This window comes from Acomys minous (assembly GCF_964271855.1).
Source record: "Acomys minous genome assembly, chromosome: 1".
In the NCBI taxonomy this organism is placed as follows: Eukaryota; Metazoa; Chordata; class Mammalia; order Rodentia; family Muridae; genus Acomys; species Acomys minous.
The window spans coordinates 148402924-148421337 of record NC_140483.1 but is presented as its reverse complement, the minus strand read 5'-3'; the positions used below and the strand labels follow the sequence as shown (position 1 = coordinate 148421337).

The following is an 18414-nucleotide window of genomic DNA, read 5'->3' as shown; positions in this document are numbered from 1 at the left end:
AAAGTAAAGTTTCTTATTATTCCTACTTTGCTAAAAAGTCATGAATACTGATTATTGTCACATTTTTATTTACTTATGATTATTTACTCCTTATTAGTGTTACTGAATGCATCCATCAATTTCCAGTGCTGCTCCAGTAGTTACTGCTCTCACGGAGGACCCTCGTTCTACTCCCAGGCCCCACATGGTAACTCCAGTCCCAGGGACTCCGATAGCCTCTTCCGGCCTCTGTGGGCACCAGGCACACATATAGTGCACATACATACATACACAAAACACTAGCACATGTATAATAAATAAATAAAATAAAAAATATTCTTCCAAGCCGGCCATGATGGTGTTCATCTGTAATTCTAGACCTTGGGAAGCTGAGATTAGAGGATTCTCAAAAGCAAGTAAGCCAAAAGTACAAAACGAAGTAGAAAAAAAAAAAAAAGGAACATCTTCAAAAAAGTCTATAGTTATCAGCACTGAGAAACACAATACCTTAACCCAAAACTACAAAACTAGGATGAAGATGTTCCCTTCTCTTCATGTCTACTCAACATTTTGCTAGAAAGTCTTATCTAAATACAGCAAGACAAGAGATAAAATGAAATATATACAAACTAAACAAAACAACATTTTTTGCAGATGAAATAACGAAAGGGAATAAACTAAACAAAGCAAATATTGCAATTGTGAGTGGCTGCACAACCACTGTGGGATACAACGGAACTTAACAACAGTGAGCTTATTCCTCATGGAAATTCTGCACAGCAATGTACCAACAAACAACAGCTGTCAAAGCCCACAGAGCGTGTGGTACCAGCAGAGAATTCCAATGCAGACTACAGACATCAGTTAAGCATGAACTGTCAAGCCAGACATGGCAGCACACACCTTCAGTCCCAGCACTCAGAAGGCAGAGGCAGCCAGAACTCTGTGAGTTCAAAGCCAGCCTGATCTATAAAGCTGAGTCCAGGACAGGCAAGGCTACACAGAGAAACCCTGTCTCAAACAAACAACACAAACCATGGTAGTCAGTGCTTGAAGAATAACACCTGAAGTTGGATTCTGGTATACATGTATACCTGCACACATACCTGCCCATATACACTAACATGCACAACATGAACATACATACACGTTACCAAAAGGGCAACAGGATTACATATAAAACCTAAAATACAAAGCAGCTGAGAACTAACAAATTATCTCAGCAAAATAACACTAAGCTGACAGAAGGAGAAGGTGACCAAGTTCTAATGAACACGGGATCTCCCCAATATTCAAGTTTTCTGTGTAAATAACTATAAGAACAATTCTTAGAATATGACACATCTTAATAAGACAACTGTCAGCCAAAGATATATTTATCACGTATCACTACCATCGACTTCCTTGATGTATCCTATAGGTTTTGTCACTGTGATATATAAGAGCTATTAGTCTCTATTGCTGCAAATGATGCAGACTATCCATTGTCAAGAGAACAAACCATAGATATCCAACAGCTCCCTGAAACCTACATCACAGTTTCAGCAAAAGTGAACTAGCAGGAAGATTCTTCTATCTTGTGACACAAAGAAACTACTAAAAACTGGGGTGAAGGGAAAAGAAACTGGAGCAGTGATACTTGGAAGGAAAAGGATTATTTATGTAAGTGGCCTTGCCATTCAAGAGTGATCCATTGAACTAACATTTATCTCTTCTTTCATGTTATGAGCATCCAGGGCTCTACAGTGAGTTTCTTACTAAAAGCATTTACTTGGGCCTTGCTATTAATCCATTTGGTCACTCTGGGATTTAATGATTTAAAGATTTACTTTATGTATACGAATGTTTTTGCTATTGTGTGTGTACACACACCATGTGCACAGGAGGGCCACTGGACTCCCTGACTGGAATAGAGTTGGTGAGATGTTACAGAGATGCATGAAACTAAATCTGGTCCTCTGAGAAATGAACAAGTAGCCTTTACTGCTGAGCCATCTCTCCAGTGCATACTTTTAATTATCGATAGAGAAGAATTTATATTGCAACTTTGTCAGTTGTTTTCTATTTGTCTTGTAGTTCTTTCCTGTTTCTGCTTGTTGTCTTCCCCTTTCCATTAAAAAAAAAATGTTTTGAACAGGTTTAATTTCTTTTCTCTTTATTTCTAATATTTTGGGGTGTGTGGTACCATGCCATTTACATAAAATACTGAGATATTATGATACACATGTTGGTTTTCACTCATAATTATTATTTTGTAAGTGCTTTATCAAAAAAGGCTACAGAATCTCAGAGAATCAGTTAAAATTCCTTCCTAGTCCAGAGAGTTCCCAAAGGAAGGAATGCTAAAGAAGCTGAGGAGGGAAGCTCTTGAGGACTTCCCTCACTGACTGCACTGGTAATCATGCCTCTGCAATGAAGTCTCCAGGAAGACCAAGCTGACTGGCTTCAGAGAACTTCTGCGAAACTGAATATGCTGCGGTAAGCAAAAAGATGAATAAGAACTAATCCAAGCAGGAGTGTGGCACACCAAAGCCCCGCAGGGAAAGGACCTCCTGCACCTAGGCCCCCTCCAGGACGCATCCTGGTACTTCTCTGTTGAGCATTTACTTATACCTTTTAAAACAACCATGTAATAAAGTGATAAATGTAAGTACAGTGTTTCTCAGAGTGCTATGGAGCCATGTAGCAAGTCAATGAAACCTAAGGAGACAGTGGTGGGATTCTGAATTTTAATTTTATTATTTTTTAATTTTCTATTAAAATATAATCAAATCATTGCCCTCTTCTCTTTTTTCCCTTGAATCCCTCCCATGTATCATACTCTCCCTTACTCATTCATAAAATCATGGTCTCTTTTTTATTGCTACACACATGCACGTGCACAACCACCCACACATGCACACATGCACACACGCACGCAGGCACACACGCACGCAGGCACACATGCATGCAGGCATACATGCACGCATCTAAATATACGAATACAACCTGCTTGGTCCATTTAGTGTTACTTGCCTGTGTATGATTAAGGGCTGACCACTTGACACTAGACAACCAACTGGGGAAGACTGATTCTCTCTTGCTCAGCAGGAATCCCAATTTTCCTCTCAGCTAACAGGTTCTGGAGGCCTCAGATCTGAAGCCGGGCCTAAAGCAGAAATTATGGGAACTGAGCTTAAAACCTGTGGATCTGGTGCTGCCTTCACACGGTGTCAGAAGTGAATTCAGTTAGAGAAAGCTCAATGTGTGTCTGCTACAGAAGTTCCGCTTGACGGCAGAGAGAGGCATACAGATCTGCACGCACCAGTCGCAAGGCGGGATTATGAGACTGAGCCCTGAGAGCCATCGAGGTGCTGTATACAGACAGCCCACCTTCACATAACAGCGCTTACGCATTAGCGAGAGATGGCACCACTCACGAGGGAAAGGAAAATCAGTCTAGCCACATTAATTTTGGACACTTGGGACATTAGAGTGAAGGATTTTAAAGGGTAAGCAAGGGTGTGGCATCAATTCCACAAGAAAGGCACAGAGTCTGATCAGTCAACTAACAAGACTGCAAAGAGACATGCAGGAACCCAGACTTCAACAGTCTCCCATCAGAAACGGAGCAGCAGACGGTGCTCCACCCAGGAAACTGCTGAGCTCCATCGGCAGCCGTGTAAGTTTAACATCTATGGTCTGCTGTGTCCAGCATCAGAAGACTACAGAATCACCTGAAACGCCATGGAATTCAGCCGGAAGACTATACTCTGGCCCACAAGACACACCTTAACAAATTTAGAAGTGTAGAAAACATACAGTATCTACTCTCAAAAATACACAATGCAGTTAAACTAGAAATAATAGAAAAAAAAGTGGGAAAATACAGCTTATGAAATTTTGAAAAAAAAACCAGTGCTTATAAAAAGTGTAACACTGAATGCATACATTAAAATCTAAAAATCAGTAGTCTAAGTACCTATTTTAGAAAACAATACATACACATAAGAACAAAGTAAATACAAAATTAGAAAAAATATATGATGAAAATTAGAACAGAAATCAGTGAATCTAAAAATATAAAACCAATAAAGAAAACTCACGAAACTAAAATCTGCTTCTTTGAAAGATCACTTAATCAGCAAGCCTCTACCTAGGCTAACCACAAAGACAGAAAACACAAATTATTGACATCAGAAATGAAAGAGGAGCTATCACTACAGACCCCATGGATATAAAAGCCGATAACCAAGCCAGGCATGTGGTGCACAATTGCAGTCCCAGCACTTGGAAACAGAGAGAAAAACTACAGGTTTTAGGACAGCCTAGTCTACATTGTGAACTCCAGGCTAGCAACCAGGAGATTCTGTCTTCAAGGAGAGAGGACAGGAAGACAAAGAGGAAGGGAAGGAGAATGACAAACACACACACACACACACACACACACACACACACACACACACACACACGAGGTGGGGAAGGAGAGAGGAAGAATATCTATCACACAGAGAAACCCTGTGTGCCAAAAAACAAATAAAAAAATAAATACTATGAACAAATTCTAAATCTACGATTTTGATGATATAAATTAGTAGATATACTATAATACCATGATAATCACTATATGCAGTAGCCACATAAGGAAAAATAATCTGAATAGACCTAAATCTATTTTAAAAACTGAATAATTAATAACCTTCCAAAGTAAAGTACCATGCCTAGATGGATTCATTGGTTAATTCTACCTAACACAAGGAATCAATTATACCAATTCTATACAATTTTTTTGAAAAGAGAGAAGCAGGTGAAATATTTTCTAATTCTTTTTGTGAGGCCAGCAACCCACAGTTCCTAAACTAGACAAAAATATAGAAAAAGTATAGACTACTATCTCTATTTGTAAACAGATCCAAGAAGGTTCAACAAAATATTAACAGAACAAATCTAACCATGCACTCAAAAGAATGCATGACTGATCTTTCTTAATGGCAGGAAAATTGACAAACGATAGTATTTTCAACAAATGCTGCAGTAATTGGACATTCACATAAAAGGAAGGAGCAGGCAGAAGAGAAGCAGAAGCAGCAAGACACAGACTTTACACTCTTTCTCAGAAGTGAACTCTAAACGGATCATAGACCTCGATGGAAAATGGTGAAAGTATAAAACTCCAGGGAGACATGGCAGGAGATCAGTCAGATGGCTTTGGGTTTGGTGACAGCTTTTAGACAAAACACCAAAGAAGATCCTTATAGAAAAGTGTTAAGCTGGATTTGCTAAATTAAATATTATAGAGCCTAGCATGGTGGTTCATCTTTTAATCCAATTCCTTAGAGGGCCATGGCACGAGAAGCTTTAGTTAACAGCACAAACAACGGAGTGAATGAAACCCTGTACCCCAAACAAACAAACAACAACAAGGCCAGGGACCTTAACAGATAACTCACCAAAGCAGCACAGGAGGAGTATATGAAAAGGTTCTCTAGTTTACATGTGGCACAAATTACAACTGCCATGAAATGACACCACAGTAGCAATGGTGGCAAAATGTGGCGTAAACACCAATTCACTGCTGGCAGGGATGCAGAGTCACAGACTCTTTGGGAGGCGCTCTACAAAGCTAAGTACAATCTCACCACACTACCAAGAAACTGCCTAGAGGAGCTGAAAACGTCTATCCACACAAAGATGCATATTTATAGCTATATTCGTTATTGCCAAATGTGCAGGCAATTCAACTGTTCTTCGGTAGGCAATTACGTAAGTAAACTATGACACACTGGGACTATGGGTTTTTATTCAGTGCTTTAGGAGCTATCAAGCCAGGAAAAGAAATGGAGGAAAGTTAGTGCCTATTGCTAGGTGAAAGAAGTCAACCTATCAAGGCTACCAGTGAAGAGATTCCAACTCTATGATCTTCCACAGAAGGAGAGCTATGCAGAGAATGGCAGGACCACACCAGGAGTAGGACCTCTGTGTAGACTCATCCCTTATAACAAGTGTGCCACTCTGCTGCGGGATGCTGATAATGGGGAGACTGTGTCTTGCATATTTTTGGTAAAGTTCCATGATTCCTACTTACTTTTGCTAGGAACCTAAAATTAGTCTAGAAAGTAACACCTATATTCAAAACATTACAATAAACACATTGTAAGCTGGGCATGATAGCTCATGACTTTAATCCTAGCCCTCCAGGTGCAGAGGTAGTCAAAAATCTATGAGTTCAAGGACAGCCTGGTCTACATACAAGTCCCAGAGCAGCCAGGGCTACACAGGGAGACCCTCTCTCAATAACTAACTAAATAATGAACTGTAAAAATTATGTATACTTATATAATCATGCAATGGTGAATCTAAGTAAGAACTCTATTAAAAATATAAGACACAAAGGAAATTAGTGAGATATATAAGTATATATGTGTGTCTATGTGTATGTATATGTATATTTGATTGCATTAAAAAATAAATTTTTGCTAGGCAATAAAAATGATGATAGACTGAGTTGATAGGAAAACTAAGGTTTCAAAGGTATATGCCACATAAGACAAAGGTCTACAAGTTATCCTCTGACCTACAAATGATAATCTACCATAAATAAAAATATAAAAAATCAGACTATCCAACCATTAGTGAAACTGAAATGATCAACAAGAAGTTTCCACATACTGTTAAACTCCAAAGCAAAAGTACTTAACAGCATTATATGCATGCTCTCATTTCTTTACAGGGAGTGGAATAACACTAGGTTTAATAGAAAGAAATGGCCATTTTAGGGAAGCAGAATGTCCAAATACTGTCAGTTACATGACAGTGTTTATGATGCTTGTCTAGGCATTACCCATTTGTGATGCAATGTTGTCTTCTTTATTCGAGACAAGTGTTCTGCCACTAAGTAGCATCTTGAGCTCACAAGTGAACATTCAGGTACTAAAAAGTAAAATCTCAGTTAATGGTAATCAGCAGAATTTTGATGCTACAACTGTCGGGGGCCATGAAAGAGGAACAGCAAAACAGCTTTTAGAAGTCACTGGATGCAGGCCACAGGTTAGCACACGTACAGTGAGTGTGCTTGGGAGAGGCAACGTCGCAAGGACTACAAGGACCACATGTCCTGAGGACTTCACTCTGTTAGGAGGTTTTTGTTCTGCTTGTTGTCCTCATGATCACCACTTCTCTCATAATCTGTGAGTTGCATGAAACCTCTAAGGGGGTTTCCAGCCCCTCGCTGGGCAGAATCATTGGCACTTACGATATCAGTGACTGATCTTTTCCAAGTATTGCTGCTGGAGCAGATTAATGACTCACCCACCACCCTCAGAAAGAATCTAGAGATGTAGACTGTTAGTAAAGTTAGGTTAAGATGTTTTTGCTACTGGATTTGATGTAGAAAACCTTGGGGAACAACTTGAAGATTAGAAAGGCACATCGTTGATAACTAGGTGAGGGATTTTTTTGAGGTCAGGGAACAGGAACAGTGGAGCCTGGCTAGCACTAGCTCACGTGCCTGTCTTGCTAAAGCTGGGCTGGTGACCAAGGTGCTGATTATTCTTGTACCCATCTTGACCTCAGCTTTCTGATATGATTTAATGAAGAGCTGATGAAGAGTGTACCCTAAGGATTTAAAGTAAAAATGGCTGATTTTTTAATATATAAAAGTCTAGATTTGTGATTCTTTTAAGATTTATTATGAGGTTATTTTTAAAAATAAGTAAGAAGATGGCTGGTCCTTTCCTTATAACTGCAAACTGTAGCCGTTCAGTAAGAGAAACTGACTGAGAGAAAATAATCTTGCTTGCTTACACTTTGTTAATCTATAGCAAGTTGCTTAGATAAGATTGTATGTGGGTTCTTGTTTTTTTCACCTGTAATACACAAAACATTTGATCATGTCTCACTACAATCATTCATTCACTTAGAGAAAAAGAATGTAATCACATTGTAATTTTTATATTGCTTGAAAGATTTTGCTGGGATATATAAGCTATAGGGAAAAAAATAAAGTTGTTAGAGCCTTGCTTCCTCCATTGTGCAAGTGTGCACGCGTGTGTGAGTACGTGCCTGCTTTACATTCACGGCCAACCCCACATCCCCTCCTTGGATCACTGAACATACTGTTGGAGCTGGTCTTCGACATAAAATGTCAACTTTTCAAAAATAAAATAAAATTCAGTTCCTTCTCAAGGAAATTCTAAGTGTCATATTGAACTGCTCAAACCACTTAAAGTAATGGTATTCCAAAACTCTAAAAAATGTTTATTTGCCTTTTGATATTAGATGCACACCAGGTAAGCACTGTGATGAAACAATAGTATAGACGTTCTTCAATTTGCAACAGGCTTGCATCACATTAAGCCAACCATAACTTGAAAATACCTTATGTAAAAGTTCGTTTCATTTGCCTAGTCTATGGTGCACGGCAGCTTAGCCACACAGTGTGCTGTAGTACACATAACTGGCCCTTTACAAGGCTCACTGGAAACCGTAGCTTCCTGCTGCTGCTCTCCATCACAAAAGCATATCCTACTGCATACTGCTAACCTAGGAAAGAACCAAATTCAAAATGTGATCTCTGCTAAACATTTACCACTTTGCACCATCATACTATAGAAAACAAGTCAAATCTGCCCAAGTCAAGGATTATCTGTAATTCAGAAAAGGCAATATACACACAGACAGACTGACACCTTCCTTTCAGCTGCACTTCTTCGTCCCTCTCTCCTTCTACACACTCACTTCTTCGTCCCTCTCTCCTTCTACACACTCACTTCTTCATCTCCCTCTCCATCTACACACTCACAGACTACCACAGAGATAAGGTACTGACAGTCACCACTCACCAAGACCGAATTGAGTCTCAGCTGCTGTTATAAATGCATTACAAGAGTCATTGCATTTAATAGCATGAAGCATTGGGAAAGAACATCAGTATTGCATTTTAAGATGGGGAAAAACGAGGAAAGTTAGTTGACTTCTTGAGATCACACAAGAAAACAGCACAATCCACATCTATGCAGTCTGGCCTTGAGACCAACCATTACTCTTTGCCAACACAGCAACATGTGCTATTTCTTAATGAGAATAACATTGAATTTTTACTACAGGAAAATAATTCTTACCAATAAAACTAGCAAATTTACTTCTTGCTAAAGTAAAACATATATTTCTTTAATATTTACATACATGTTCATTACAGAAAATCTTGCAACATTTTTACTTGAAAGATCCCATGTAATAATATATTTACCTGGCAAAAACTTCAAAGTTTGCAGCATCTGTCTTTCCTGAGAGAAATCCACCATTAAATGAGTCATGTTGTCACTGACTTTTGGTTTCAAACAAAGGCGAAAGGCTGAAGCCATTGTGACTCTATGGTAAACACAGACATACTCTTTAAAATAAATGAATGTAAGGTAACAAATTTTATATAATTTATAAAATTAAGATAAAAATTATTTCACTTAGTGACTGTAGAAACTGTAACACAGGCAGTCAAATAGATTTGCTTTGCTTTTGAAAACTGAACCAAAAGCTGAAACTCCAGTTGTATAAAATTTCATAGATACCACAATAACCAATAACTAACATAAATAATCTCTACAAGATCCCAACTCATCTGAACCTCTGTGGACACTCTCACTGACTTCCCAATGGCAGCCTGGTCACAAAGAGTGAGCCTGTTCTACACATCCTTCCAGGCACTGTTACAGCACTCTGTCCTCAAGGCAGAGGTAGAATGACCTGCTTTACACACTGCAATACCTGCTAAAGACGAGGAACCACAAGGACAGAGCCCAGGCCACTAACAATGAGCTCCATCCTGCCAGCCGTCCCTCCCGTCTCTCAACATCAACTGCGTGGGAAGATACTATGAGAGGCAGCCAGTGGAGGTGTATGTCATAGAATAAGAAGTGTTCAATAAAGACGAGTGTGAAGTAAAATACAAAATAAATAGCAAGCAAAATAAAATCTTACTTTATCAAAAGTATGGAGAAAGTTCTTAGCAAGAAACTGAAAATTAAAAGAAACTCATAATTGGTTTAAAAAGGAAAGCCACTTAATTGTGCCCCTGATTGTATCTGTTTCCCCTCAGGTATCCAAATGAATGAACTATTTACACACACACACACACACACACACACACACACACACACACACACACACGAAAAGAAACGTATTCAAATAATTTGTGATTTAATCATAAAGCTCAATATTTTCATGTTACAGTAAATTTCTACAAATATCACAGCCAGTCCTGCAACATCCTTGGGGAAACAAAGGCAGACACAGAAGTCTACTCGTCGATGTTTCCTTCCTTGCACAGAGTTTGAGATGATACAACTAGAGCTACAGGAACAAAGGGACCAGGCTTGTCAGCTGGATCTGCCACCAAGAGGTCAACAGGATGAAAGATGGCAAACTTGCTGATGTCAGCTGTTGCTATACTCAGTTACTTTACTTCACTAAGAAATGAAGTAATCACTGTACTATAACAACGAACAAGCACAAATTATCCAGAAGAAAGTACTATACAGCAAGCAGTTCACGGGGACGGCTCCTATGTCTGAATGCTTTAGAAACTAAATATGCACTATATACTCTATACACTGCACCAAACTGTCTGCTCTGAAAGAATAAGATTTTGGTTGTACTGATTAAGAAGTCAGTATGGAGGCTCAGCTTCATACATGCTGTTTTGTACAGCCCTGGATACCTTCTGATGTCTACATGTAGAAAAATGAAATTAGACCCATATTTGTCACCATGCACAAAACTCAAGTCCAAGTGGATTAAAGACCTCAACCTAAAACCACAGACATTAACCCAATTAGAGGAAAAAGTGGGGAAGAGTCTGGAACTCATAGGCACAGGAGACAACTTCCTGAACAGAACACCAACAGCCCAGGCCTTAACATCAACAATTAATAAATGGGACCTCATGAGGCTGAGAAGCTTCTGTAAGGCAGGTGACACTGTCAAGAGAACAAAGCGACAGCCTACAGACTGGGAAAAGATCTTCACCGACTCTTCATCTGACAAAGGTCTAATATCCAAAATATATAAAGAACTTAAGAAATTAAACACCACCAAACCAAATAACCCAATAGAGAAATGGGGCGCAGAGCTAAACAGAGAATTCTCAACAGAGGAATATCAAATGGCTGAGAAACACTTAAAGAAATGCTCGACCTCCTTAGTCATCAGAGAAATGCAAATCAAAACGACACTGAGATTCCATCTTACACCCATCAGAATGGCTAAGATCAGTAACTCAACTGACACCTCATGCTGGCGAGGGTGTGGAGAAAGAGGAACACTCCTGCATTGCTGGTGGGAATGCAAACTAGTACAACCACTTTGGAAAGCTATCTGGTGCTTTCTCAGAAAAATAGGAATAGGGCTTCCTCAAGACCCAGCTATTCCACTCCTTGGAATATACCCAGAGGATGTACTACTACACAACAGGGACATATGCTCAACCATGTTCATAGCTGCCTTATTCATAATAGCCAGAACTTGGAAACAACCTACGTGTCCCTCTATAGAAGAATGGATAAAGAAACTGTGGTACATTTACACTATGGAATACTACTCAGCTATTAAAAACAAGGAATTTCCAAAATTTGTGGACAAATGGATTGAACTAGAAATTGTCATAATGAGTGAGTTCACACAGAAGCAAAAAGAGCTAAATGGTATATACTCACTTATATCGAGACACTAGTCCAAGGTGTACGTCCCCATGAAAAACTGTACCTACCAGAATAGTGGGTAAGAGGGGAGGACATCCTATTGAAACTTTAGGTGTGAGAAGCCTGGGAGAAAGAGGAAATGGAAGGACCCAGTAGGTCCTGGAAAACTACAGGCGAGTCTGGGCCCTGGGGCCCTCCGCAAACTGTGGCAACAGCCAAGGAAAAAATAGGCAGTAAAAACCTTGAACCCCTACCCGGACTAGCCGATGGACATTCTCCACTGTTGAGTGGAGAAGGAGATCTAACTTTCACACAAACTCTGGTGCCCCATATTTGAACATGTCCCTTGGACGGAGATGCCTGGTGGCACTCAGAGGAAAGATAATAGGTCACCAAGGAGAGACTTGATACCGTATGAGCATATTCAGGGGGAGGAGGTCCCCCTCAGACACAGACTTAGGGGAGGGGAGGGGAGTAGGGGGGAAGGGGGAGGAAGGGAGGAGTGGGAGGATACATGGGATGGGCTAACAACTGAGATGTAATATGTATAAATTAATAAAAATGTATTCAAAAAAAAAAGAGAAACTAAAAAAAAAAGAGAAACTAAAAAAAAAAAAAAAAAAAAAAAAAAAAAAGAGTTCCTAAGGCACCATACTGAGATGAGACAGTTCACAGATGCCCAGTGAATGGGCTTGAACCTCACTGGTGTCTTCTAAACCTGATGGACTACTGCTTAATGAGAAATGCTGAGAATTTTAAGGGATTTTAAATCTATAAAAGCTTGTCATAATAAAAATTGAACACAAAGAAAAGAATGCCCCCCAAATGCCGTAGAAATGTCACCTACAATAGAAAAAAACTAAGAAAAACTTCTAGTCAAAATTAAAACTTAAAAACTTTTAAGAATCTGCCAGGCAGTGGGGGTTGCACGCCTTTAATCCCAACACTTGGGAGGCAGAGGCCCATAGATCTCTGAGTTTGAGGACAGCTTGGCTTACAGAGCAAGTTCCAGAACAGCCAGGGCTACACAGAGAAACTGTCTCAAAAAACCAAGAAAGCAAACAAACAAACAAAAACTTAAATGAATAAATTCACAGTTACAACAATATTTTCAGAAAACTTGAATTTATTTTTAAACTGAATATATTTAGAGAATATTTGGGCCTTAAAGCCCAAACTAAAAACCTAAAATTAGTAAGACATTCTTAAACCATGCTGTTTGGTATGTTTTAATTCATTCTGACTTTCCGAGATTATTTCTTATTGTAGCAGCTGAATTAAAAGATTCTTTCTTTCCTCCCAGTGTTATCACTGTCAGGAGAAAATAATTACAAAACAGATGAGCACATTTAATCAAGTTTTAAAAAATAGGCTAACACCTAGAAACACTCTTCAGATAGGAAGCAAGTGTTCCAAACAAAGGAAACAGTGTAGGCTTTAGCCACAAGGAAGAAGTGAGGACTCTGGTCCTGTGATGCCTGGATGCTGACTGAGAAGAAGGCAAAGATGGGGTGTTTCAGTGAAGAGAGAGGCCATAAAAGCTGGCATTAAATTTAAATCCTGATAAACAAACCTGAACAGAGGTCATCAGGAGTAAAGACGGCAGCTGGAAGCCCAGAAAACAGAATCCTGAAATAAAGGAGCAATTTGACAAAGTCTCTTAAGATTTCTTGGACAGCCCAAAACCCAGTGAGGAATTGATTTCTAAGCCAGAAAAATCAGGAACCACAGTGGAATGTAATGGAATACTTGCTAGTAAAGAGTAATATTCTATGTGGGTGTGAGATCTCTGAGGACAAATCTATCTTGACAAAGACCTCCCTCTCAACTGCTTGTCAGAGTACTTCACTGAGCCCAGCAGCATGCACCTACAGTCCTGGCTACTTGAGACCCAAGGCAGGAAGAACTCTGGATTCAAGGCCAGCCCAGGAGACACAGTGAGAACCCACTAGTAAAACTCTAGTGATCTTTCTATATCAGCATTCTAAGAATGAGCCACATCATTACCCACTTCATAATATAAAATCTACAGAAATGGACAATAGTATTGCTTTGACACTATGTAAATTTCATATCCCCCCACCCCAAATAATCAAAAAAGAAATTTCTCCAAATTAACAATAGACACTGGTTTTCATACAGTTTAGAATAAGTATTTCTGTGAATTACCTGATAAAGAATAAACTGGTCTAGACTTGAAGAGACTGAAGAGTTTTACCTGTCAGAGAATCTCACGATCGTGAAATAAAAGCCTGACGTTACAAACTACAGACAACCTCAGTGCCTGGTCAGGCAGGTCAGAAAACAATCCAACTGTTACCTCAGCTCCTTTAACACTCAGTTGTTCCAGAAGTGCTAAGTGCCCTTTTATATTCCTGACTCTACCAATGAGAAATACTTTCTATAACTTAATAATTTTCTTGCGTTTTTTCCCTACAGTATAAAAACAAGATAGTGGTGGCAGCAGAAGTAGAAAGGGTGGCAGCACCAGAACAGGACAGAGAGAACGGAAGGTGTTAGGCAGAACGGCAGTGAGGAGCTTCAGCAACTCAGGACACCAGGCAGCTCTGGCCTCCCTGAAAACAGACCCACGTAGACGTAAGACAAGCCACAGAACTGCACCCAGCAAGTCACCGAGAGACTTTCTAAGTCCTTCAAAATAGAGCAATCGTCACTACTAAACTAATTAAGAACTATTCTAAAACTAAAGCTAACTATTTTATTAAACCAGAAATGAAATTCTCTTAGAAATACGTAATTTCCACAACTTAAGATGTGACTCTAAAAAGTTTACTGGTTATGCTGATATACAGAGCACATTTTCTTTACTTTGTACATAACCATTATGTACTGTTATTTTAATCGACAGAATTTCAAGAAAAATAGTTTCTGAATTTCATTTCTGACTTCACTATTGACACTTAAATAAAGAAATGTAGGTTTTATACCATACCTATCCTTGATCTGTCTGGCAGCCTTGGAGCAGGTCAGGGAGAAGAGAAAGAAGTAGTTAGTGCTTTTCATGCAAGTTCAATGGCAGTGACATGCAAGAAAGTTAGGATATAAACCCTGCAACAGATTAGTTCATAGTCATCAAAATGTAAATTACAGAAAATCTATATAACTCACGTAAGCTTGATAAAGTGATGTTAGGACCACAGTAGAATCCAGACCCCTCACATCAATCATCGAAATAGGAGGAAAATTTAATAACATTTCAACTAATTTATGGAAGTATAATTGTGGTTTTTTAACATAAGATTATCAAAAACACCTTCACTTTTATTCAGTCTGATACTCTTTAACTAAAATAACTTCTTTCCTAGACACACACTGCTACACACCCCAATAGTTCTTATGTATATGAGAGCGTCCTTGTCAGCATACAAAACTAGAGTGCAGCTCCAAAGCCTCTGCTCCCAAGAACGAGTTCTGACAGCAGAGCCTGAGACATGGACAGAGGAGACACCTCTAACAAGCAGGCTTTCCCTTCAGGAAGGTTCACAGAAGCTATCAATTACACTTACTTTATATGTCTTGTTTTGTTTTTAGAAAATGAAGTTCAAGTTTAGGAAGGGTTCATGGCCACGACCTGGTACTACAGTCACAAAGCAACGGAAACACAGAGCTGTTGCCTCTTTACGTATAAATCAAATATAATATACCCAACTGCAGAGTTTCTTCCATGCCACCAGGCATATTAGCAGTTGCAGCTGACAAAGGTGGCTGTTTTGCTAGCATACTCCCTGATAGACAGTAATATTTAATAACTGAGTACATGTAAGTTAGATGTACAAAGCACTGCTCTGTTTCTTCTCTCCTTCAATCCTAACATTGTTTCTACTTGCTACAGGCTATTTTTCTACCCAGCCTCAACTATTTAGGCCTGAGTACCAGTCTAAACGAAAGAACTGAGGTCTGAAATAGATCGCAACATGCTCCTGCTCCAGCATTACCAGCGATCAATGCTGTGGCCTTGAATCTTAATTATTTTACTTCTCTGTTCTGAATGCTTTAAAAAAAATTCCTTTCCAAGGTTCACGTACTACAGCCAACCCCAAGCGCTGGCTCTCCGATCTCCTCAGGTCATGAACTTAGGCCGCCACAGTCCCTTCTGGAAGGAGTTTTGAAAATTACTGCCATGGCAGCTGGAATTAAAAAACATTTTCATACATGTGCTAAGGGAAAGAAACAGGACTGTGCTCTGCACTCAACACTTCTTTACATACAGAGGGAGCCATCATCATCACCCCCTCGTGTCTGTCTTCCTTCCCTTATCAGTGAGTGATGCCAGATGGTTAGTTCTACAGAGATTAACTCAGGTCCTCTTACTTGTCTTGGAAGTTTGCTTGTCCACAGAGAATATGTGTTGTGTTCCTCTTCCTCTGTGCTGTCAGTGTCACTGCAACAGCCCTCCCAACCCCCAGTGATCTGAGGAAGCCTGTGCTGGCCACACCTGGGTAGGTAAATTAACTGTGGGCTTAAGAAGTTTGCCTATGGAGAAACCCCACAGTCTTCAGTGTTATAGCAGTATTTGGCCTCGTCTCAGTTGTCGTATTTTATCTTATTTCTTGATGGGTTTTGAACTTGGTTCCCAGGTCCCCTCACATGACCTGCTCGTAGAAAACCACTACTGATTCTGCTTCGTATCTGGCAGGGTATCAATTTGTGCACATGTACCTACACATGCACACAGGACTTTTTGTGACATCATGTTCATTTTTGTTTAAAAAAACAGAAAATGAACAAATGAGAAATGAGATAACCTACAAGAAACTGCTATGCCGTGTATTTACATACAACACACACTGAAAATTCTGTGCCTCCTCTTTGAGTTAGGTTCACACTTTATTTTACATGCACCTGTAAATGCAGAAGATGAAAAATTATCCTCTACAATAAGAGGAAAGTCTCAGATTCTAGACTTGTTTCTCTAAAACAGCCCAACTTCAAGAAATATCTTTAAATAGAGAATAACTTTTTTTTCTAGAAATTCTTCTCCCAAAGAAGAAAGCCACTCATATACTTTCATTCCTCTGTTTTAATTTCAAGAGTGGTAATTTTATAAATTTGTGTCTCTGACATATTAAGCCTAGAATTTTCCAGCACTCTGCTGCTACCATATTTATCTGCATCTGCACTCAGCCAATCAGGAGAATGCCAGTGAGTGCTTGGCTTTCTCTGGGGCTATGGTGTTGTGTGCTTCTGGAAGCCTCCAGGAGGTATCATTACTTATGCTGACTGAACCCCGCTTACCAGCACCTCACACCTCTGTATTTGGACTGGAAACAGCCTCTTCTTCTACTCTCATCCTCTCTTCCCTATATCAATTAATTTTTTTTTTGTTTTATTTTCTGAGACACAATTTCATGCTGTAGCCCAGGTTGGCCTCAAACTCACAGCAATCTTCCTGCTTCAGCTTCTCAAGCACTGGGATCACAGGCCTGGGCTAGTATACCTAGCATCTATTTTTAAATTAATAATTACAATCTTTTAATATATCGGTTTTACAAACCTGTTACCCTAGGCCAAAGGTACTTAAGCAGAACTGCAAGAGAGTAAAGGAGTTACTACAATTAAGTATTCATAATGACCAACTGTAGGGGAGGAGTGATGCTCTCTCACAGCAAACACTGGAAAACAAAGAGCGAGCGGCTCTCAGCCTGGGTGCTGACGTGGCCTCGGCTCTGCCACACCTCCTTTCTGTCTTGCCAGTTCCAACCAATTTTACTCCTGCTTCTCCCTGAGCATGGATTTCCTTCTCTCAGCCTCTCTCTTCACTCTTGTTTTCTCCTGATAAAAAGCATCAGGAGTCTCCTCTGCCCAGCAGAGGTGGGCACTGCTCCTTCTAGAGGCTTTTCTATCCTTTTCTTTGCTGCTCCTCTTTCCACATGTCTTGGTAGTCAATTTCATTTATATTTTCCAGCATGGCCACTCAGTCCTCAGATCAACATTCATTTTTAAGTCTTCAAATGTTCATGAGCCTGGAGTTTCTTTTTCTTATGTAAATCCAAAAGATTTATATAAGGCATCACAGGCCACAGGGCGCAGTCTCCAGGATGTGAAGTTCCAGATGTTTGACTCTTAGGGACCTACTATCGCTGGCAGAGATAGGAAAGGTGTATTTCTTTCTAATATCCGTTTTTCCTTTTTCTTTATAGAAAGGAAAATGGAAAAAAAGAGATATATCAAAATATTCTTCTTCCTTTAGGCAAAAATATTAACCCTGTTAGGGAACAAGGCAGAGGCAGGTGAAGCTCTGTGAGCTTCAGATCATCCTGATCCAGCAAGTCCCAGGCCAGCCAGGGAGCTCCTGGGGACACAGAGGGAGAGCGTGTGCTTTCGTTATTCCTTTTTTTCGTTTTAAAGATCTTAGAAAAAGAAGTAGAACTAGATGTATACCTATTGATTCTATACATTAAAGAATGTGGATATATATATTTAACTTTAAATATATTTGACTTTTTTCATATATGTCTATCTTTCAAAACATATGATCAGGGCTGGAAGAGACGGCTCAGTGGTAAAGAGCACCTGCTGACTTTGCAGAGGACCTGGGTTCAGTTCCCAGCACCCACAGGGTGTTTCACAACCCCCCTATAACTCTTGTCCAGAGATCTGATGCCCTCTTCTAGCCTCTTAGGGTACAAGACACATACATGATAACCATACATATATGCAAGCAAAACATCCATACACTTAAACAAACAAATGCATAATCACTTAAAAGTAAATAATCTGAAACTCATGTTAGCACAGTACT

General features: G+C 39.5%; 1 protein-coding gene across 3 annotated transcripts in view; it reads right to left on the bottom strand.

Moving 5' to 3' along the window:
* The window catches only part of FSD1L (fibronectin type III and SPRY domain containing 1 like), a 67577-nt gene that overhangs the window by 27780 nt on the left and 21383 nt on the right, over positions 1-18414 (bottom strand). For all 3 annotated transcript variants that reach the window (XM_084774953.1, XM_084774955.1, XM_084774954.1), the window contains exons 5-6: positions 14605-14627; positions 9206-9327 (exon numbers count right to left, since the gene is read on the bottom strand). In XM_084774953.1, the coding sequence (XP_084631079.1) occupies positions 9206-9327; positions 14605-14627 (145 nt within the window). The remainder of the gene's footprint in view (positions 1-9205; positions 9328-14604; positions 14628-18414) is intronic.